General features: G+C 47.9%; 1 protein-coding gene across 1 annotated transcript in view; it reads right to left on the reverse strand.

The window, feature by feature from the left end:
• LOC142291716 (pinopsin-like) overlaps positions 1–24,235 on the reverse strand; it is a 503,008-nt gene that overhangs the window by 66,911 nt on the left and 411,862 nt on the right. The window contains exon 3 of the mRNA XM_075336455.1: positions 17,867–18,192. Coding sequence (XP_075192570.1) covers positions 17,867–18,192 — 326 coding nt within the window. The remainder of the gene's footprint in view (positions 1–17,866; positions 18,193–24,235) is intronic.

Raw genomic sequence — 24,235 nt, forward strand, 5'->3', positions numbered from 1 at the left:
GGTAGTGAAGAAAAAATAATTATATTTTTACCACAAAATGTTTGTTTTAGCCCCAATTTTACATTTTCACATGGGGAAACGGGTAAGAATGGCACCAATATTTGTTAGAAAATTTCTGCTGAATGCATCACCCCATACGTGGCAGTACAGTACTGTTTAGCCACTCCGTGAGTCTTGGGTGGCAAAGAGTGCTATTCGACTCTTGCAGACTTCATATGCAAGTGCCAGAAGAGCAGAATCCACCCAAGTGACCACTGTATGGAAATTACATCCTTCTGGTAATTAAACTACAGGTGTAGTGATAATTTTGACACCATGGGTGTTTTCCACAGACACAAGCAGCAATGGATGTTGCTGTGTGAAAATTGCAAATCTGCCATTACAGTGCTCAGTATATTGTAGTGCCCAAACATTGTAGCACCCTGTACATTGTGCCCAGCTTGTGCTTCTGGAGACACGTGACTTGCCCGCGGGGTCTTGGGTTACTCGTTACCGGGCTGCGGTGCTTCTCCTGGGATGCTGCGGGTGGTCTCGCCCGGTTCTGTGACCCTGGGTGTCAATAAAAGGCTATGGGATTGGGATAATGGGGGGTAGTTGTTTGTGACGCCACCTGTGGTGTGCGGCCAATATTAGCTGCTGCGGGACTTCTCTGCTGGGGCGAATGACAACGCAGCTCGGATGGTTCAGCTCTCCACAGGCAGAGCTATGCCCCAGGGAGATTGTTGGGAGTGGTAGTCTCCCATGCGCGAATAGCGCTGCGGCGCGATGGTGAGGGCGCGGGCAGTAATGGGATGACACAGGCAGTGCAGAATAGAGGGAGGCATTTGGACAGAACGGAGGGAGGCATTTGGATTTGGGAGTTCAGAATTCACTGGATTTCTTTGGGGCTGGGAAGCCAAAATGCTTTTCTAGAGCCTTTGTGCTACTAGTAGAGTGAAAACCCCCTACAGTGCCTACAAGTAGTATTCAACCCCCTGCAGATTTAGCAGGTTTGATAAGATGCAAATAAGTTAGAGCCTGCAAACTTCAAACAAGAGCAGGATTTATTAACAGATGCATAAATCTTACAAACCAACAAGTTATGTTGCTCAGTTAAATTTTAATAAATTTTCAACATAAAAGTGTGGGTCAATTATTATTCAACCTCTAGGTTTAATATTTTGTGGAATAACCCTTGTTTGCAATTACAGCTAATAATCGTCTTTTATAAGACCTGATCAGGCCGGCACAGGTCTCTGGAGTTATCTTGGCCCACTCCTCCATGCAGATCTTCTCCACGTTATCTAGGTTCTTTGGGTGTCTCATGTGAACTTTAATCTTGAGCTCCTTCCACAAGTTTTCAATTGGGTTAAGGTCAGGAGACTGACTAGGCCACTGCAACACTTTGATTTTTTCCCTCTTGAACCAGGCCTTGGTTTTCTTGGCTGTGTGCTTTGGGTCGTTGTCTTGTTGGAAGATGAAATGACGACCCATCTTAAGATCCTTGATGGAGGAGCGGAGGTTCTTGGCCAAAATCTCCAGGTAGGCCGTGCTATCCATCTTCCCATGGATGCGGACCAGATGGCCAGGCCCCTTGGCTGAGAAACAGCCCCACAGCATGATGCTGCCACCACCATGCTTGACTGTAGGGATGGTATTCTTGGGGTCGTATGCAGTGCCATCCAGTCTCCAAACGTCACATGTGTGGTTGGCACCAAAGATCTCGATCTTGGTCTCATCAGACAAGAGAACCTTAGAACCTTGAACCAGTCTGTCTCAGAGTCCTTCAAGTGATCATGAGCAAACTGTAGACGAGCCTTGACATGACGCTTTGAAAGTAAAGGTACCTTACGGGCTCGTCTGGAACGGAGACCATTGCGGTGGAGTACGTTACTTATGGTATTGACTGAAACCAATGTCCCCACTGCCATGAGATCTTCCCGGAGCTCCTTCCTTGTTGTCCTTGGGTTAGCCTTGACTCTTCAGACAAGCCTGGCCTCGGCACGGGTGGAAACTTTCAAAGGCTGTCCAGGCCGTGGAAGGCTAACAGTAGTTCCATAAGCCTTCCACTTCCGGATGATGCTCCCAACAGTGGAGACAGGTAGGCCCAACTCCTTGGAAAGGGTTTTGTACCCCTTGCCAGCCTTGTGACCCTCCATGATCTTGTCTCTGATGGCCTTGGAATGCTCCTTTGTCTTTCCCATGTTGACCAAGTATGAGTGTTGTTCACAAGTTTGGGGAGGGTCTTAGTCAGAAAAGGCTGGAAAAAGAGATAACTAATCCAAACATGTGAAGCTCATTGTTCTTTGTGCCTGAAATACTTCTTAATACTTTAGGGGAACCAAACAGAATTCTTGTGGTTTGAGGGGTTGAATAATAAATGACCCTCTGAATAAACTTTTCACAATTTAAAAAAAAAATAACAAAAGAAATAACATTCTTTTTTGCTGCAGTGCATTACACACTTCCAGGCTGATCTACAGTCCAAATGTCACAATGCCAAGTTAATTCCGAATGTGTAAACCTGCTAAATCTGCAGGGGGTTGAATACTACTTGTAGGCACTGTATATTTCCATTCATATACGTTCTTAAGGGACAGGGACGTGTGCGTGGTGTTGTCAGTGATGGGCGACAAGGCACTGAGTCTGTTTCAGGTCAGAAGAAGCTTGATGCATCCACTATGTACCTTGCCAAATTTCCTGGTCTGGAATGTAAACGTGTGTGGAAACCAGAAGAGCAAGAGAAGATTCTGTCTTGGATGGCAGACAAGTAGAGTTGAGCGCGGTTCGCGGTTCGCGGTTCGAGGTTCTCCAGTTCTAGGCTCGAGTGATTTTGGGGCCTGTTCTAGATCGAACTAGAACTCGAGCTTTTTGCAAAAGCTCGATAGTTCTAGAAACGTTCGAGAACGGTTCTAGCAGCAAAAAAACAGCTAATACGTAGCTGGCTTTCCGCTGTAATAGTGTAAGTCACTCTGTGAAACACACTATTATGACATTTCAGTATATAGTGTGCGGGAACAGCGCCTTCAAATCACTCCTGTTTGTATAATGGCGATCGCCATTTTTTTTTTTTTTTTCCTTGTCTTCCTTCCCTAAGCGCGCGCGTCTTGTGGGGCGGGCCAGCATGTCAGCCAATCCCAGACACACACACAGCTAAGTGGACTTTTAGCCAGAGAAGCAACGGCATGTGTGATAGGATGTCCATGTCACATGTCCCTGCATTATAAAAACGAGTATCTGGCCGTCCGGACGCCATTATCTCTTCTGCGTCCTTGGTGTCAGACATCACTGGCACAGCTCCGTCCTGAGTCCTATCGCCGATACTGCTGTATGCGCTCCATACACAGCGCTGGACAGCATAGGGATAGCACTTTCCATCAGTCCTTTTAAGGGCTCGTACGGGCAGGGTCAGAGCCATAGGTGACAGGTCCTGAAAACAGCGACAGCGTCTGTGTAGCAAAGGTCAGGGATTTCGTCGCTGCATTTCCCCATTAGGAGGGAATAGAAAGGCAGGCTTCCTTTCCTCTACCCAGAGCCCCACAATCCTGGCACTGTACCCTCCTGTCCTCTGCACACTCCAACTCATTATAACTAAGCCATTATACTAGCAAACACTCAGTGTACCTAGTGGCATCCTAAACGTGGCTATTGGACTTTTGTCTAGTCACACTAGTGCAAAGACATTTGCAGCACCTCTACCTGCATTGCACACTCCAACTCATTATAACTAAGCCATTATACTAGCAAACACTCAGTGTACCTAGTGGCATCCTAAACGTGGCTATTGGACTTTTGTGTAGTCACACTAGTGCAAAAACATTTGCAGCACCTCTACCTGCATTGCACACTCCAACTCATTATAACTAAGCCATTATACTAGCAAACACTCAGTGTACCTAGTGGCATCCTAAACGTGGCTATTGGACTTTGCTATAGTCCCACTAGTGCAAAGACATTTGCAGCACCTCTGCCTGCATTGCACACTCCAACTCATTATAACTAAGCCATTACACTAGCAATTGATGCTGCCAATTTAAGGGCCGTAGTTGCATTGTCAGGGATATTTATTCTTTATTATTCTGCTGTTAATAAACCTAGACCACCGCTGCAATCTACACCACCTCTCAATTTTTACTACCACATTTTCAGTGCACAATCTTGTCGCAATCAACATGAGTGGCAAAATGACAGATGCTGGTGGAAAGGGGAAGAGGCGTGGTGGAAAAGGAAAAAAAGGGTTTGTCCGTGGGGAAGGTGGCAAAGCTCCATTTTCATCTGCTGAAGATAGACCATCTACCAGCAAAAGTAAGATGTCTACTACTTACCGTGGACAATCCGATGTGCTCCCGTTTTTACAGACACGAACAACAGGAACAAAGGTAGATGATGGCCAAAAAAGGAAAATGCTTGAATGGATCTCAAGTGGTCCAACAAGTGCCCCCTCAGCCACTTCAACTACTGCATCCAAAAAACACCAGTCCTCTGAGTTGTCATCCCAATCAAACTTACTTTCTCCCAGCTCTGAAGTCTCCATCAGCCCTGCACAGTATGGTGGAACTGAGATGGCTGAGTCTGCAGAGCTGTTCAGTCACACTATAGCCTGGGAATCAGAGGTCTGCTCCCAAGCTACAGTGAGTACAGAACAGGAAATGGTCTGCAGTGATGCCCAGAACCTTTGTGACTCTGATTCAGGCCGTGAGGACCAAGTTTCTGAGCATAATGTTGACCCTTTGTCACAAACTGTAACACCTGTGGTTATAGACAATGAGGAACATACTGATGAAGATGAGACGCAGATACCCGATTGGGATGACAACTTAAATATTCGGTCAGGGCAAGAAGAGGCTCGGTCTGAGGGGGAGGGGAGTGCAAACACAACAATTGATGATGAAGTTCTAGATCCCACCTACTGTCAACCCACAGTCAGGCACTCGAGGAGGTCAACAGAGGTGGTGGAGGAGGATGCAACTGATGACGAAGTTACCTTGCGCCTTCCTGGACACAGTCGGAATACTGGTAGCACGTCTACAACTGCATCCTCAGCCACCACTCTGCTTCTGAGCATTATTAGGGGTGGATCAACAGGTCGCATGGCCTCTAAGCCTTGCCTAGCCTGGTCCTTTTTTGACATAGAAAAAGATCGCCCAAATTATGTGATCTGTAAAATTTGTCATGGTTCTCTTAGTAGAGGTCAAAACCTCAGCAGTTTGACAACTTCTTCCATGAATCGTCACATGAATAAATATCATATGGCCCGGTGGGAAGCTCACCGTGCTGCAATGCGGCCTAGCGGAGCGAACCATCCACCGCCTGCCCCTTCCAGTGCATCCGCGCGCTCGTCATCTTCTAGGACTGTGGGGACAGCTGTCACACCTGTTTTTCCACCCACAACTTCCACCACTGTAACCGCAACAGGCAGTTTGCTTGGTAGGTCGTCAGTTGGTTTGGAAGGGGAAACAAGTGAGTGTGTACAGCTCTCTCAGACATCGATAGCACCAACGTTGGATGAAGGCAACATCATGTCTCCGCCTGCACTTTCCTCACAAACCTGCATTTTTCCAGGGACACCCTACTCAACACCGTCTACACACAGCAGCCAGATCTCTGTCCCTCAGATGTGGTCAAATAAAAGGCCACTTCCTGCGACCCATAACAAAGCTAAGAGGTTGACTCTATCCCTCTCTAAGCTGTTGGCTACCGAAATGCTGCCTTTCCGCCTAGTGGACACACAGGATTTTAGAGACCTTATGTCTGTCGCTGTGCCCCAGTACCAGATGCCTAGTCGCCACTACTTCTCTAAGAAAGGTGTGCCTGCGCTACACCAGCATGTCGCACACAACATCACCGCTTCCTTGAGAAACTCTGTGTGTGAACGGGTGCATTTCACCACCGATACTTGGACCAGTAAGCATGGACAGGGACGTTACATGTCGCTCACTGGGCACTGGGTAACTATGGTGATAGATGGTGAAGGGTCTGCTGCACAAGTCTTGCCGTCCCCACGACTTGTGTGTCAATCCTCTGTCTGTCCAAGTTCCGCCACTGCTTCTGCATCCTCCACCTCATCTGGGTCCTCCACCTCCGCACCAAGCCTGCCTGGTCAGGCCACCAGCGTTCTCACTGCGCAGAAGGAATCACGCACCCCTAATTACTATGCTGGCAGCAGAGCGCAACGGCATCAGGCGGTCTTTAGCTTGACATGTCTTGGGAATAAGAGTCACACAGCTGAGGAGTTGTGGTCAGCTCTGCGGTCCGAGTTTAATAAATGGTTGTCTCCACTCAACCTGCAGCCTGGTAAGGCCGTGTGCGACAATGCTGCAAACCTGGGTGCGGCCCTTCGCCTGGGCAAGGTGACACACGTACCTTGTATGGCTCACGTGTTGAACCTTGTCGTCCAGCAATTTTTAACACACTATCCCGGCCTAGATGGCCTTCTGAACAGGGCACGAAAACTGTCTGCTCACTTCCGCCGTTCAAGCACCGCAGCTGACTTGCATCGCTCCAGAAGTCTTTCGGCCTGCCGGTTCATCGCCTGAAATGCGATGTGGCGACACACTGGAATTCAACTCTCCACATGTTACAGCGACTGTGGCAGCACCGCCGAGCCCTGGTGCAATACGTCATGACGTATAGCCTGGGCCAACGAGATGCAGAGGTGGGTCAGATCACCCTGATGGAGTGGTCTCAGATCAAGGACCTATGCACCCTTCTGCACAGTTTCGACATGGCGACGAATATGTTTAGCGCTGACAATGCCATTATCAGCATGACAATTCCAGTCATTTACATGCTGGAGCACACGCTAAACACTATTCGGAGTCAGGGGGTGGGACAACAGGAAGGGGAGGAACTACAGGAGGATTCATATGCGCAAGGGACAACAACATCACCAAGGTCCAGACGTTCATCATCACCAACGCGGCAGGCATGGGACCATGGGGGACAGGGATCAACAAGGGCACATGGTAGCAGGCGAGATGTTGAGGAAGGTGCAGGAGAACATGAAGAAATGGAGGACGAACTGTCCATGGACATGGAAGACTCAGCAGATGAGGGAGACCTTGGTCAAATTTCAGTTGAAAGAGGTTGGGGGGAGATGTCAGAGGAAGAAAGAACGGTTAGCACCTCTATGCCACAAACACAGCGTGGACTTGGTCCGCATGGCTGCGCAAGACACATGAGTGCCTTCTTGTTGCACTACCTCCAACATGACCCTCGTATTGTCAAAATTAGAAGTGATGATGACTACTGGCTTGCGACACTATTAGATCCCCGGTACAAGTCCAAATTTTGTGACATAATTCCAGCCATAGAAAGGGACGCACGTATGCAGGAGTATCAGCAGAAGCTGTTACTCGATCTTAGATCGGCTTTTCCACCAAACAACCGTGCAGGTGCAGGGAGTGAATCTCCCAGTTGTAACTTGACAAACATGGGACGGTCTCGTCATCTTCAACAGTCTACCCGTACCAGTAGGACCGTATCTGGTGCTGGTAACAGCAATTTTATGGAATCTTTTCATAATTTTTTTAGACCCTCCTTTGCAAGGCCACCAGAGACAACAAGTCTGACACATAGTCAACGGCTGGAGAGGATGATACAGGAGCATCTACAAATGAACATCGATGCCATGACTTTGCAAATGGAGCCTTGCTCATTTTGGGCTTCAAATCTAGAAAAATGGCCAGAGCTATCCAGTTACGCCTTGGAGATTTTGTCGTGTCCAGCTGCCAGCGTTGTCTCTGAACGTGTCTTCAGTGCTGCTGGGTGTGTGCTGACAGATAAGCGCACGCGTCTGTCCAGTGACAATGTGGACAGACTGACGTTCATCAAAATGAACAAGTCATGGATCCAGAAGGAATTTACTACCCCTGTGTCATCCTGGGGAGAGTAAATGCTTGTGGATTTGGAATGTGCTTGATGCAAATCTAGCTGTGAAGTGTACAACTAGGGCACAACTGCTGCCACTGAAGGGGTGGGTGTGTGTGGGGCCCAATTTTTGGAAAAAAGGGAGACTCCGCTTGGAGTAACCCTTGCTTACATTGTTTTTAAAAGGAGCGAAGATGAACAAGTCATGGTTCAGCAAAGACTTTGCTACCTACCCTGGTGTCATCCTGGGGACGGTTAATTATGGCGTATTTTTGAATGTGCTTGATGCAAATCTAGCTGTGAAGTGTACAACTGGGGCACAACTGCTGCCACTGAAGGGGTGGGTGTGTGTGTGGCCCAATTTTTGGAAAAAAGGGAGACTCCGCTTGGAGTAACCCTTGCTTGCTGTGTTTTTTAAAAGGAGCCAAGATGAACAGAGCTGGGATCAGGAAAGACTTTGCTACCTACCCTGGTGTCATGCTGGGGACGGTTAATTATGGCGTATTTTTGAATGTGCTTGATGCAAATCTAGCTGTGAAGTGTACAACTGGGGCACAACTGCTGCCACTGAATGGGTGGGTGTGTGTGGGGCCCAATGTTTGGAAAAAAGGGAGACTCCGCTTGGAGTAACCCTTGCTTGCTGTGTTTTTTAAAAGGAGCCAAGATGAACAGAGCTGGGATCAGGAAAGACTTTGCTACCTACCCTGGTGTCATCCTGGGGACGGTTAATTATGGCGTATTTTTGAATGTGCTTGATGCAAATCTAGCTGTGAAGTGTACAACTGGGGCACAACTGCTGCCACTGAATGGGTGGGTGTGTGTGGGGCCCAATTTTTGGAAAAAAAGGGAGACTACGCTTGGAGTCACCTTGCGGTGTTTTACATGATTTTAGAAGGGCGTGCCATGCCTATATCTGTGTGTCCTCCTCTTTTTCCTTGTCCAGCTGTTTTGTTTTCGCATGAGTATATGTCCTTGTCACTTTCCCATGTGTTTGTGTTGTGTTGTGAGTTGTTTGTCACCTTTTGGACACCTTTGAGGGTGTTTCCTAGGTGTTTTTATGTGTTTGTGATTGCCTGCCATTGTTTCCTATGCAGTTCGAGTTCGGTTCGTCGAACGTTCGACGAGCCGAACTCGAACGGGACCTCCGTTCGGCGAACCGACTTCGAGCCGAACCGGGACCGGTTCGCTCATCTCTACAGACAAGGCCTCTTCTCATTTCTCAAGCAGCAACCAATCTTCCACGACCACACAGTCTACTGTGGATACACAGAAGGCTGGCCCATCCAATCCTCAGCCTGGTCCTGCTTCCTCCCCTAATCATCATCAGTCACAGGAAACATATGACCCCAAGCTTGGCCACTATGAGGATCTGTTTTGTCACCTCTGGAGACAGTAAATCAGGTTCCTCAATGTGGTTTTATTCTGGCTGTAGATTCTCAAATACTTGCGCATCAATGCATGCCACCTCCTCACGTCCCTCTTCAATGCTGCATGGTGAGAGGCAAGAGCCAACCAAAGGATACGTGGAGGCTGATGATGATGAGACACAGTTGCCATCAGTTCAGCCTTCAATCTAAAGTGGGAAGAAGGATGAGATGGAAGACGAGGTGGTCGATGATGAATCCACTGATCTGACCTGGACCATTGACCGTTGCATAGCTAGCACAGCAACACAGAGGAAGATGAGTATGTAGCACCAACACAGGCACCAAGGAGTAGTGGTTTGCCCAGAGTGAGAACTGGGTCAACTGTTCCGAAGAGCACCCACACTGTGGTCCAAGTCTGGGCAATGGGGCTTTCAGCCACTGTCTGGAATTGTTTTTCTGAAAGTGCTTCGGAGAAAAACATTGTAATGTGTAGCATCTGCCATACCAAGTTGAGCAGAGGCCAGGATAAAGGCAACATGACTACCAGCAGTATGCAAAACTACATGGCACCCAAGCACTCCAGAAGGTGGGCAGAACACCAGGGTACCAAAATTGTGTCTGTGGGTCAAACCACTGCCATGTCACCTGTGCTATGTCCTTCACAATCTGCTGCCCAGGAGGCAGGCGTTCATACATCCTGCCCAGAAGGTGCAATTGCACAGACACAGCAAACATCAACCACATCCACTTCGTTGTCCCAGCAAAACGCTCAGTTGTCCGTGCCTGAGAGCTTTGAAAGGAAGCATAAATACCCAGCCATGCACTCACAGGCACAAAACCTAAAATTACACATTGCCAAATTGCTAGCCGTGGAGATGTTGCTGTTTAGGCTTATGGGAACACAGTGTTTCTGTGTTCTCTTGGCTGTGGCTGCCCCATGATACAGTGTTCCCAGCCACCACTATTTTTCCTATTGTGCCATCCCCATGTTATACAAGCACGTGTTAAATATTAAGTGTGCTCTTACCAACATCGTAACTGGGAAGGTCACCTAACAACAGACACATGGACAAGTTGTTGTGAACAGGGACTATACATATCTGTCACTGCACCCTGCGTGAACCTGGTGGAGGCTGGGACAAAGTTGCAAACTTTAACATCACACATCCATCCCACGCCAAGAATAGCAGGCCCAACTTCTACCAGCATTTCCGCCTCCCCATATGCCACCTCCTGTGTCCCCTCCTCCTGCTCCTCATCCTTTGATGAATTACCCTCCGCATCACTGCAAAGCTGAGAGCTATGCAGCAGTGCATCGGCAAAGCAGAAACACGCTCTGCTGAAGCTGATCTGTTTAGGTCATTGCAGCAGAGCTGTGGCAAGGTATAAAAGAGCAGACCAATCAGTGGCTCTCCCCGCTGCACCTCCAACCTGGCCTGGCCGTTTGTGACAATGGGTGTAACCTGGTTGCAGCTTTAAAGATCAGCAAGCTGGTACATGTGCCATGCATGGCTCACGTACTGAATCTAGTTGTTCAGAAATTTATGAAAAAATACCCTGACTTGCCGTACCTACTTGAGAAGGTGCGCCGTATTAGCTCCCATTTCTGCCATTACTCTACCACTTTTGCTGGTTTTAAAGTGCTGCAAAAGTGCTTGAATTTGTCACCGACTCATGTGCAAACTGCCCACGTGGTGGAACTCTACATACTATATGTTGGTAAGGATTATGGAGCAGCAGAGGGCAGTAGCTAAATACCATCTTCAACATGCCCGTCAGACTGAGGAGTACTTTGCACACTACATCGCAATCCGATGGTAGCGATGCCGAGCGCGATAGTCCCCGCCCCCGTCGCACCTGCAATATCTTGTGATAGCTGCCGTAGCGAACATTATCGCTACAACAGCTTCACATGCACTTACCTTCCCTACCTCACACGGCAGGTGGCCAATAGAAGCAGGGGGGCGGAGATGAGCGGCATGTAAACATCCCGCCCACCTCCTTCCTTCCTCATTGCAGCCGGGACGCAGGTAAGGCAATGTTCCTCGCTCCTGCGGCTTCACACACAGCGATGTATGCTGCCGCAGGAACGAGGAACAACATCGTAACATCGGTCCTTCCGAAATTATGGAAATGACCGACGCTACACCGATCATACGATTTCAACGCTTTTGCGCTCGTTAATCATATCAAAAACGATTTACAAACTCCGATGTTGACAGCAACGCCGGATGTGCGTCACTTGCGATTTGACCCCACCAACATCGCAGCTGCGATGTCGTAGTGTGCAAAGTACCCCTGAGAGTCAGCCACCAAACATTACAACTGTTGAGTGGGTGTGAATCGCTGACATTTGTGAGCTTCTTGAGAACTTTGAGTACTGCACCAAGCTCGTGAGCGGTGATCAGGCTATTATCAGCTTAACCCATCCCGCTGCTGTATCTATTGAAACAACCACTGCATAATCTCAAAGAGGAAGCTTTGAGTGCCAGCATGTGGCTATTCAGCCAGATTTCCCAATTGGTAATAGTACCCAGCCCAGCCAATATTCTGAGGCAACATTGGGTGATGAGGAGGAGGATGAGAAGGAAGAAGACTTGTTTTTCTGTGCTACCAAGGGGACTCCCAATGCTATACAGGGGACTCTCAACCCTAGCTTCATGTCTGTCCAGCATGGATGGGCTGGAGGAGGAGGTGAGTCAGTATGAGGAAAGGATGGGTATTGTTCCTCCTGGTGGGAATGCAGAACCTTTGCCTATTTGCGGCTTGGCCCACATAGCACAGTTCATGTGAAAGTGTCTGTGGCAAAACCCTCACATGATACACATTTTATTTAAAAACCTATGCTGGTTGGCCACCTTTCTGAACCCACGGTACAAGGAGCAATTTACTTCTCTCATTTTGGAGTCACCAAAGGGTTGCACAATGGAATCCTTCAAGAGGGTTGTTGTAGATCACTTAATGAAACCCTCAGACAACGCTGGCTGCAGATTTGTAAACACTAGCACATTGTGCAGTGGTGGACAAACTAGGACAGTACTCTTACTACAGCCTAACTACTATTTGTCATTGGAGGCCCTAGAGATGGGGACTTCCTGCCTCAACCATGACCCAGCCCATAGGGCTAATTTTTGTAAACACTATGCACACTGTGCAGTGGCGGACATACTATGACAGTACTCCTACTCCAGCTTAACTACTATTTGACATTGGAGGACCTTGTTATGGTGACTCCCTGCATCAACCATGACTCAGGCCATAGGGCTAATTTTTGTAAACAATGCACATCTCGGTGACAACCACATCCGTTACGTATAAGCTCCGTTTTACATCCGTGTGCCTTCCATTTTTTTTGTGAACCGCAAAAATACAGAAGGAGGGTTACATACAGTCAAAGGCAAGAAAGATACATAGCTGGCAAGATAGATAGATAGCTGGATGGATAGATATATAGATAGCTAAGAAAGACCTATATAATGTTCCACTTGCCTGCATGTTGTAATTTTGAACCCTTTACTGCCTTTCGTGTGGCACTAAAGGGTGTTTAGCCTTGTTTTTTTAGCCACAAATTCATTATTTTCCCCCCAAAAATGACGTAGGATCACACATTTTTTTTGTACACAGCTAAGGTGAAGCAGACAATGGTAGCCTGCAGACCATGGCTGGCAGCTCTACCTTGGCTGGTAATCCAAGACAGAGGGCACTCCATGCTGTTACTTTAAATTAAATTACATAATTTAAAACAAAAAATGTGGGGTTCCCCCCAAATTGCATCACCAGCTAAGGTAACGTGGACAGCTGTGGTCTGGTATTTTCAGACTAGGGAGGTGCATGGTTATTGGACCCTCCCCAGCCTAAAAATAGCAGGCCACAGCCGCCTCAGAAGTGACGCATCCACTAGATGCACCAATCCTGGCGCTTGGCCTCTGCTCATACCATTACCCTGGTGCAGTGGCAAATGGGGTAATATATCGCAATGATACCAGCTGTGTAATGTCACCTGGCGTAAAGCTCTGGCATTAGTGATGTCACAGAGTCTATCAGATATCTGACAACAATAACCCAGTCATTAATAAAAAAAAAAAACAACAAAAAAAACATTATTTGAAAAACTGTCCCCAACACATTTTCTCTTTCACCAATTTATTGGAAAGAAAAAACAAATCCGGGTCCGGCGTAATCCAATAAGGGGGTCCCACGACGATCCATACTCACTGTCCCAGTCAATGAAGAATAGAATGTTCCCCATTGGCTGGGAGAGTATTGCACTGACCTGAGCTAACATTATTAGGTCAGGCCAGGTCACTGAAGGGCATGACGAGCACCGACGTTATGAGGTTAGCTGAGTTCATTACCTGCGGTGATGAACTCCACTAAACTCGTGACGTCTCCACTCATCATTGAGTTCCATGGCCACCGTGTTCTCACGCAAAGTATCCCGTAAGCCCATGATGTCACCTCTAGTCACAGTCTCGGGCCGCCCACGAGACTTGATGTGAGAACACGGCGTCAAGGAAGTCAGTGACGACTGCTGACGTCACAAATTCAGCGGAGATCATCACAGCAGGTAATGATCTGAGCTAATCTCCTGTTGTCGGTGCTCATCATCCCAGCAGCTGCTCATACTCTGTGTGAACAGCTGTGGGGCTGGCCAGGGCAGTGCGACACAGACTGCAGGGACACCGATAGACTGAAGCCACACGGCTTCAGGGGATCCTAGAAAACATATGTGAGTCAGGACTGCATGCAGGCATATTCTCAAGGCTGTCCCCATTCAGTTTCATCACTTTTTCATCCATTTCAGCCTTTTCCTCAGGTCCCCAGACTTCTTTGTTTGGTCCAGGAGAAAATTACTTGCATTTCCCATTGACTTGGATTGTACTTGCTATTCATAATGAATACACGAATATTACAAAGTATTTTTTACGAGTATAGCAAATATGAATATTGTGGTATTCGCTCATCTCTAATTTACAATCTATTGTCCTTTTTTTAAAACTTTTTTACTGAGTCCCTAAGCTCCCGTTGGTGACCACATATATCGCAATAACGTACATTTACGTAATTTTGCAGGAACTTCTTCCTGACAATGACGTAAACTTACGTCAAATGTTGTCAAGGGGTTAATACAGCACTATATGGAAACATATGAAGTAATTCAGCACTATGGAGCACCATGGTCTTTATGTGAAGAAGAGGCATTTGTCTAAATCACACCTTTAGACCACATTCACACATATATTGTCAGTAGTGTAAATGTGATTATCAATTATATTTGTTTACAGTTACCTATTTGTTTTATAAAACATATCAGAGTTAAAAACTCAGTTATTTTAGGATGAATAGTACCTTTGTGCTAATGATGTGACTGTCCTGGAGTCCAGCCCGTTACTGTTGTTCCATAAATGCGCTATGTTCTTAGTAGCCAGAAGAGCTTCCTTGTGTCTGGTGTCAGGTGCTCGATCACACCAGTAGTCTTCTTGAACACACTAGTTCTGGGTGTTCATGTTATTTCATGGTCATACAATTTATTGAACCCTTAGGCACCAGACATTTTTGTATGTGTTACACTAATGCTGATTTATTTCATATTGTAAGAAAGCTGGACTGTCTCGTAAATAACTATTTATGCTCTATGGCTAAGTATAAATCACAAAATATATAAATGCTTCTAAAACAGGAATAACAATATCTGGTGGTAAAGAATCATTGCATATGAATAAATGTAGCTTGCTTGGCATACCGACCATGCACTTTTAGTCTATAATCTGATGGTGCTGATCTGTATTAATAAACACTACTACAAAAAGTTAGGGATATTTGGCTTTCGGGTTAAATTTACAGAAAAACTTAATAAATTCATGCTACAGTGATATTTTATCATGAAAGTAGGGCATTTAAGTAGAAGCACACAATAGTGATTTCATCATCTTAAACATTTTATTGAAGCAAAAGCCAACAACAGTGGTGGGTATACTCCCCTCAAAAATGTCAATGTCTCAATAACTTGTCATGTGGCCTTGAGGATCAATCACAGTTTGACAACGATATCTCATGCTGTTCACAAATGGAGTTACTGTCTGCTGAGACATGGCATTCTACTCTTCTTGAAGGAAGGCCCTCAGATCATTGAGATTCTGGGGTACAGAGATACGAACCCCTACTTGGCAACTCAGCTTATTCCATAGTTGTCTATGGGATTCAGGTCTGGAGAAAGTGCAGGCCACTCCATTTGAGGTACCCAGTCTCCAGCATCCATTCCCTAATGATGCAACCTCAATGAGTTGGAGCATATTCATCCATGAACATTAAATTAGGCCTGTGTTGTTCATTCAGACACACAATGACTGGATTATTGGTATTATTCAAGTAGTAAGGACTTCTAACTGTACCAGTCACAAAGTATAGGACAGCTTTGTATTTACTAGATATACAGTACCTGCCCACACTGTAACATCCCCATCATGAAGGTTGTCAAGCAGAAGAGCTGGAGTGACAGAGGCTTTAGATCTGAAGTCTTATTTGAGTATCAATTTAAATGCTGATTTCTCAGTAATAGAGGGATGGACTGGTCATGCAAAGGTATTGCTGGACTTGTCTGTGAAAGAGCTACATGTGTGTATAAATATTTTGGGGGAGAAATACTGCTAACAGATTCCCTGTAATTGTAAATCTCATAATTTATCTATGCATACGAAACTTGAACTCCCAGAGCAAATACTATTTACTTTTTTAAGGTTCTTGGACCATAAGGATATCAATTTTCATAATAAACAGGAGGAAAAAAGAGTATTGTACCACAAAAAGAGGATGAATCAATTTAGTGAAAAAATACAAAAGCGTTTATTCATTAAAAATACAGTCAACACTAAATTGTTGATCCATGAAAATGACCACATTCGGTAATAATTGAAATAAGACAATGCTGTACATCAATTTATACCCATGGAGTGCTGCGAAAGACAAACCATTGAAAATCAGGGGATGTATAACACCAAAAAATGTTAGTACTGAGTGCCTCACAAAGCCTATATAATCTGATTACTGGTCAGGTGAAGGTCTAACAATAGCACAGATAAATATGTAGCCAAAACTATAGGGTATATCAGGAGATCACATTACCACAATAATATTGTTAAATGTACATAACAGAAGTAACAGTTCTATATATTGTGCTTATCTATGTAAACTGACCAGGAATCAGAAAATCAAATGAAAGTCAGGCATTGTTCAGGCATACTCACATTGTGCAAGGTGGCAATACCGACAGGTCACAAAGAGACCAAGAGAGGTCCTAATGTACGTTTCGCATACACAAATTAAAAGTATGTGGCTTCATAAGAGGTCATGACACTCACTCACAGACCAGGGTTTTTATAATGAAGTGTGAGGATCACATAACCGGAATCATTTCCTGTTGCTTCGGTCATGTGATCAGCATCACAGTCACATGGTTTTCCATGTAACTCATGACTTCCAAAACAGTTATTTCATAATTTTCTGTTGTAACGGTCATGTAATCGGCATCGCGGTCACATGGTTTTCCATGTGACTCATGACTCCCAAAACAGTTTCATCATTTCCTGTTGCAGCGGTCATGTAATCATCAATACGGTCACATGGTTCTCCATGTGACTCATGACTTCCGAAACAGTTGTTTCATCATTTCCTGTTGTAGCGGTCACGTGCCCAAATTCCGGTCACGTGATCCTCACACTTCATTATAAAAACCCTGGTCTGTGAGTGAATGTCATGACCTCTGATGAAGCCACATACTTTTTAATCTGTGTATGCGAAACGTACGTTAGGTCCTCTCTTGGTCTCTTTGTGACCTGTTGGTATTGCCACCTTGCACAATGTGAATATGCCTTAATAATGCCTGACTTTCATTTGATTTTCTGATTCCTGGTCAGTTTACATAGAGAAGCACAATATATAGAACCGTTACTTCTGTTATGTACATTTAACAATTTAACAATATTATTGTGGTAGTGTGATCTCCTGATATACCCTACAGTTTTGGCTACATATTTATCTGTGATCAATATGTAAAGATAAATATGTAGCCAAAACTGTAGGGTATATCAGGAGATCACACTACCACAATAATATTGTTAGACCTTCACCTGACCAGTAATTAGATTATATAGGCTTTGTGAGGAACTCACTACTAACATTTTTTGGTGTTATGCATCTCCCCTGATTTTCAATTATTTGTCTTTCCCAGCACTCCATGGGTATAAATTGATGCACAACATTGTCTTATTCCAATTATTACCGAATGTGGTCATTTTCATGGATCAACAATTTAGTGTTGACTGTTTGTATTTTTAACGAATAAACGCTTTTGTATTTTTTCACTAAATTGATTCATCCTCTTTTATTGGTGCTATACTCTTTTTTCCTCCTCTTTATTATAATTTCTTAGAGTTGTATGCTACTCTCAATGTCCTTTGATATTTTTATTTTTACATGGGAAGACAATTTAGTCATGTTGATGTGGACTTTTGTTGCATATCAATTTTCATTTCGAAGCCACTGAATGGGGAGTCAAATATAATATGAACCATGATATTACATGAACCAATGATATTACAAAGAAAAAAAATGGAATATAAACAAACACTTTAGGGCTATTGTATGCGTCTTACCTGTTTTACAGCATAAAGTAACCTTCCATAACAATACACCATGACAAGAACTGGTAACACCAAGCAAAAGATGAACAGACAGATGATGTAAGAAATGGATTCAGTAGTTTCGGAAGTCCACTGTACTGAACAGCTGGTGCCGGCTCCTTCCTTGCCATAGCTGCTCCATCCAAGTAGAGGTGGCACAGTCCATATCAGCGAGTAAATCCAGGAACTAGCCACAGCAAGCAGGGCTTTTGTAAATTTGGGGCCTCCTTTGTTATATAATGTCAGGGTGGTGTAACGTTCATATGACAGAATAGCCAGAGAGATGAGAGACACAATACCTGCAAATAATACAACATTTATTAGACATCAATAACCACATACAAATAATAATCTTTACTATAAAGATTACATTCAAGTCTATGAATATTGTTTTAAATGTGGGGTCCATTATTTAAATCTGGTATAAAAAATATGCATGAGCAGCACTTTAATACAATATCATATTATATACAGTAGTATACCTGCACACTGTAACAAATTCTCAGCTCTGTTAGTAAGACTAGGTTTTTCTAATCATTGACCACAAGCTCAATTTCGCAAAAGGGAGAAGGGAGGACAATATTAATATATAGGCCCACAATACAATATTACTGTACATATTTAAAAGAGAGACAGTATCAATGTATAGGGCACATAAGGAAGATAATATTATTCTAAAAGGGAGGAGGTCAAAAATAATATATGGAAAAAAGATTCCCGTCTTTGTGAGCGCTAGTAATAGATCTTTGATCTTTGATCTTTTAAGAAATTTGGCTTTATTATCTATATATATAATTGCCTTATTCTGTCTGTTTGTCTGTCTGTCTGTCTGTCTGTCATGCTTCAAAATTGTGTCCTTCCGGTGACATTGTGTCCTTACGGTGACACAAAGCTGATTGGCCGCTGGGCTCGCCATGGCCCCGCCCCCCCACACCGATTGGCCGCTCGCCCAGGCTGCGCCCCCACACGGATTGGCCAGCCGCTCGCCCAGCCTCCGCCCCCCCCCCACAGATTGGCCTCTCGCCCCGGCACCCTGCAGGCATTGGCAATTCGGCCACGCCACGCCCCGCCCCCCTCACGCAACGCACGTTAGCTCTGGCCCCGCCCACCTCCCCCCGCGCATTCCCCGAACTGACAGGGCTGTCACGGAGGTGAGTACTGTACTCCCCCCCCCCCATCCCCCATCCCCCGCTCGCACGGGAGTGGTGTGGGCTCCCGTGCGAGCGGGGGACGGGATACGTTGGCATGGTTACAAGCGCATCGAGGTCCTGTAGCGGCGGAAGATCCACACGCACACACACACACATACACACACATCAGCTCACACTCACTCTCACACTCACTCTCACACACACCTCACATACACCTCACACACACATCACATCGCATCCACACACTCACAGCATCCGGCGATATCGCTTGCTTCTCGGCCTCGATACTGTGCTGTTGTGACCTTCCAGGACCTGACGGAGGATCACATGGCCAGAAGCATGTGGTATCTCCGGATGTTGTGACTGTGAGCGCGTATGTGCGATATCGTCAGTGTCTGTGTGTGTGAGTGTATGCGATCGGGTGTGTGTGAGTGTCGGGATCGGGTGTGTGTGAGTGTATGCGATCGTGTGTGTGAGTGGATGCGATCGTGTGTGTGAGTGGATGCGATTGTGTGTGTGAGTGTCGGGATCGTGTGTGTGTGAGTGTATGCGATCGTGTGTGTGAGTGTATGCGATCGTGTGTGTGAGTGGATGCGATCGGGTGTGTGAGTGTCGCCAGAGGAGCACGGCGTGCTGGAGGAGGCTGGGAGCAGAGAGGCTGATATTGGGGAAGGCTGGGAGGGGGAGGCTGATGCTGGGGGAGACTGGGAGGGGAAGGCTGATGCTGAAGGAGGCTGGGAGGAGAGAGGCTGATCCAGGGGAAGGCTGGGAAGGGGAGGCTGATGCTGAGGGAGGCTGGAAGGAGAGAGGCTGATGCTGGGAGGAGAGAGGCTGATGCTGGGGAAGGCTGATGCTGAGGGAGGCTGGAAGGGGAAAGCTGATGCTGGGGAAGGCTGGGAGGACGGAGGCTGGGAAGAGAGAGGCTGATCCTGGGGAAGGCTGGGAGAGGGAGGCTGATGCTGGGGGAGGCTGGAAGGAGAGAGGCTGATGCTGGGGGAGGCTGGAAGAAGAGAGGCTGATGCTGGGGGAGGCTGGGAGGAGAGAGGCTGATGCTGGGGGAGGCTGGGAGGAGAGAGGCTGATGCTGGGGAAGGCTGGGAGGAGAGAGGCTGATGCTGGGGACAGAGAGGAGAGGCTGATGCTGGGGACAGAGAGGCTGATGCTGGGGACAGAGAGGCTGATGCTGGGGACAGAGAGGCTGATGCTGGGAGAAGAGAGGCTGATGCTGGGGACAGAGAGGCTGATGCTGGGGACAGAGAGGCTGATGCTGGGATGAGAGAGGCTGATGCTGGGGACAGAGAGGCTGATGCTGGGGACAGAGAGGCTGATGCTGGGGACAGAGAGGCTGATGCTGGGGACAGAGAGGCTGATGCTGGGGACAGAGAGGCTGATGCTGCGGGCAGAGAGGCTGATGCTGCGGGTAGAGAGGCTGATGCTGGCGCAGCATGGCAGATGGAGCACATTTGGGAGTGCGCAGCATGGCGGATGGAGCACGTTTGGAAGTGCGCAGCATGGCGGATGGAGCACGTTTGGGAGTGCGCAGCATGGCGGATGGAGCACGTTTGGGAGTGCGCAGCATGGCGGATGGAGCACGTTTGGGAGTGCGCAGCATGGCGGATGGAGCACGTTTGGAAGTGCGCAGCATGGCGGATGGAGCACGTTTGGGAGTGCGCAGCAGGGCGGATGGAGCACGTTTGGGAGTGCGCAGCATGGCGGATGGAGCACGTTTGGGAGTGCGCAGCATGGCGGATGGAGCACGTTTGGGAGTGCGCAGCATGGCGGATGGAGCACGTTTGGGAGTGCGCAGCATGGCGGATGGAGCACGTTTGGGAGTGCGCAGCATGGGGATTCAGCACGATGGGGAGTGCGGAGTATGGCGGATGGAGCACGTTTGGGAGTGCGCAGCATGGCGGATGGACCACGTTTGGGAGTGCGCAGCATGGCGGATGGAGCACGTTTGGGAGTGCGCAGCATGGGAGATGGAGCACGATGGGGGGTGCGCAGCATAGGGGATGGAGCACGATGGGGAGTGCGCTGCATGGGGGATGGAGCACGATGGGGAGTGCGGAGTATGGCGGATGAAGCACGTTTGGGAGTGCGCAGCATGGCGGATGGAGCACGTTTGGGAGTGCGCAGGATGGGAGATGGAGCACGTTTGGGAGTGCGCACCATGGGAGATGGAGCACGATGGGGAGTGCGCAGCATGGCGGATGGAGCACGTTTGGGAGTGCGCAGCATGGCGGATGGAGCACGTTTGGGAGTGCGCAGCATGGCGGATGGAGCACGTTTGGGAGTGCGCAGCATGGCGGATGGAGCACGTTTGGGAGTGCGCAGCATGGCGGATGGAGCACGTTTGGGAGTGCGCAGCATGGGGGATTCAGCACGATGGGGAGTGCGGAGTATGGCGGATGGAGCACGTTTGGGAGTGCGCAGCATGGCGGATGGACCACGTTTGGGAGTGCGCAGCATGGCGGATGGAGCACGTTTGGGAGTGCGCAGCATGGGAGATGGAGCACGATGGGGGGTGCGCAGCATAGGGGATGGAGCACGATGGGGAGTGCGCTGCATGGGGGATGGAGCACGATGGGGAGTGCGGAGTATGGCGGATGAAGCACGTTTGGGAGTGCGCAGCATGGCGGATGGAGCACGTTTGGGAGTGCGCAGGATGGGAGATGGAGCACGATGGAGGGTGCGCAGCATAGGGGATGGAGCACGTTTGGGAGTGCGCAGCATGGCGGATGGAGCACGTTTGGGAGTGCGCACCATGGGAGATGGAGCACGATGGGTGTGCGCAGCATGGCGGATGGAGCACGTTTGGGAGTGCGCAGCATGGGGGATGGAGCACGATGGGGAGTGCGCAGCATGGCGGATGGAGCACGTTTGGGAGTGCGCAGCATGGCGGATGGAGCACGTTTGGGAGTGCGCAGCATGGCGGATGGAGCACGTTTGGGAGTGCGCAGCATGGCGGATGGAGCACGTTTTGGAGTGCGCAGGATGGGAGATGGAGCATGATAGGGAGTGCGCTGCATGGGGGATGGAGCACGATGGGGAGTGCGCTGCATGGGGGATGGAGCACGATGGGAAGTGCACACCTCCCCCCAACACACACACACACACGCGCGCGCGCACTGCACAACACACCACACACACACACTGGGAACCACAAACAACTGCCCTACACAGACACCCACACACAGACAATGCTGCACACACAAATATACGCACATACCGCACAACACACACATTGCACAAAACATACCTCCCCCCAAAACACACCACACACACACAAACTGCGCAACACACACACACAACGCTACACACACAGCGCTCCACAAACAACGCAACACACAAACAACACTGCTCTCACCCCCCATCACACCCAGACAACACCCAGAACATGTACAGCGCCCTACACAAACACTTGGTAACTACACACAACAACATCTATATATATATATATATATATAACAAAAATCATACATGAACTACACAATACGTAAATTCTAGAATACCCGATGCGTAGAATCGGGCCACCTTCTAGTTAATAACATAAAGCTCTTGTATTAACACAACGCGTTTCAGCAAGATACACTTGCCATCCTCAGGACATAGTGGGTTGATTTTGGCATTTAAGAACTTGAATGGCCACACAGACCTGACATCAATTCCATCAAACACTTTTAGTATGACCTTAAATTGAGATTGTGAGCCACGTCCCCTCACCTAACATTAGTGTCTGACCCCACAAATTCTCTTCTGCATGAAAAGTCAGAAATTCTAACACACTGCAAACTCTTCCTTCCCAGAAAAGTAAAACTGCAAAAGGAGCCTCAATGTCATACTTATGCCAATGGGTTTCAGCCGCCCCCACGTCAGCAGCCGGACTGCTCGGATACGGATCCGCGGTGGCTCGAGAGGCATCCGGACCCAGGGGTCGTGCGGCCACTCAAATAAAGCGGGGGTATTTACAGGGGGGTTGTATAGTTAAAGTTCGTGATGCCACCCGTGGTGTGTGGTAAGGTGGAGTACCACCGCTGCCGTTGGGGAGTACCCGGGGTGATGACGGGGGCAGCCAGGTGTTGCGACCCTCCATTGGTAGGGGGAATGCCCCGGGACTCGGTGATGGAGTTGGGAAGTGCCGTTGGAGGTGAAAGGGTCAATTGCGTACTCACTCAGTCCATAAAGCTGACACCGACAACTTGGTAAACCAAAGTTCTGGACACCGCTGCTGCCGAGGGGAGCTAGATTGGGTCCCGTTCTCACTGGTGTTGCCGGATGATCTATGACCTTTCCCTTGGCACTGAGTTCTATTGCTAGTTGGCCCCTGTAGTGTAAAACTAGTGAGCTTCCACTCCCCAGTGTGGCTAACTGTGGGAGCTTGCTCTCAGGGTTCACGCTTGGGATTTTCTGGACCGTTTTTGTGGAAGTCCTATCCCTCTCGTTGCACTAGTAGCCCGATTTTGGAGCGGTGGAGAGCGAATCTGGAAGGCTCCGTTCTCGTCGGGTAAATTGTCAGGTTGCCTGACGCTACTCCCTGACTTAGGGTCCACGTACCGTGTCGTGCTCTGGTCCCAGCCTGGTGATGGTACAAGGCCACTGCTGTCCTCCTCGACAGTTCCATTCCCCTTGTCACAATCCCCTGCGACCCATGGTCCAGCTCCTACTAGGCCCAGACCACTGTCTGTCACCTAGTTACTTCCAAGGAGCCCAGCTCCTGACCGCCTCTCTCCTTCACTTCCTATACTTCCCTGACCTATTCCTGACACTCCTGACCTCTCCTTACCAACCCCCCAAGTGGGCGGCCCTATTCCACTTAGGCCGTCCACTGGTTTGTCTGGTGGGTGTGGTGCAGAGTGTTCCTAGGATTTGGATTGGCTGGTATCGGCAACACCATAAGTTGGGGACCCGTAACCAAGGAGGAGGTGGATATTGCACAGAAGGGCAGATTGCACAATACCCTATGACGACCTGATAGGCCAGGGCATCACAGGTTTAATATAGGATGTCATAAAAGCTGTTATAGGTGTAATCTGAAGTTGTCCCAATGCTTTTGTCTATGTAGTGTATATTGAGTCATTATGTAACCATCTGATTCTTCTTTTTATTTTCTCTGTGTAGTAGTGCAAATTTAGATATTTTGTAGTTCAGCCCACTGAAGGTCAATGTAAACTTATCAAAAAAGTTGTGAAGAA

The sequence above is a fragment of the Anomaloglossus baeobatrachus genome, chromosome 2 (genome assembly GCF_048569485.1).
Source record: "Anomaloglossus baeobatrachus isolate aAnoBae1 chromosome 2, aAnoBae1.hap1, whole genome shotgun sequence".
NCBI classification, from domain to species: domain Eukaryota; kingdom Metazoa; phylum Chordata; class Amphibia; order Anura; family Aromobatidae; genus Anomaloglossus; species Anomaloglossus baeobatrachus.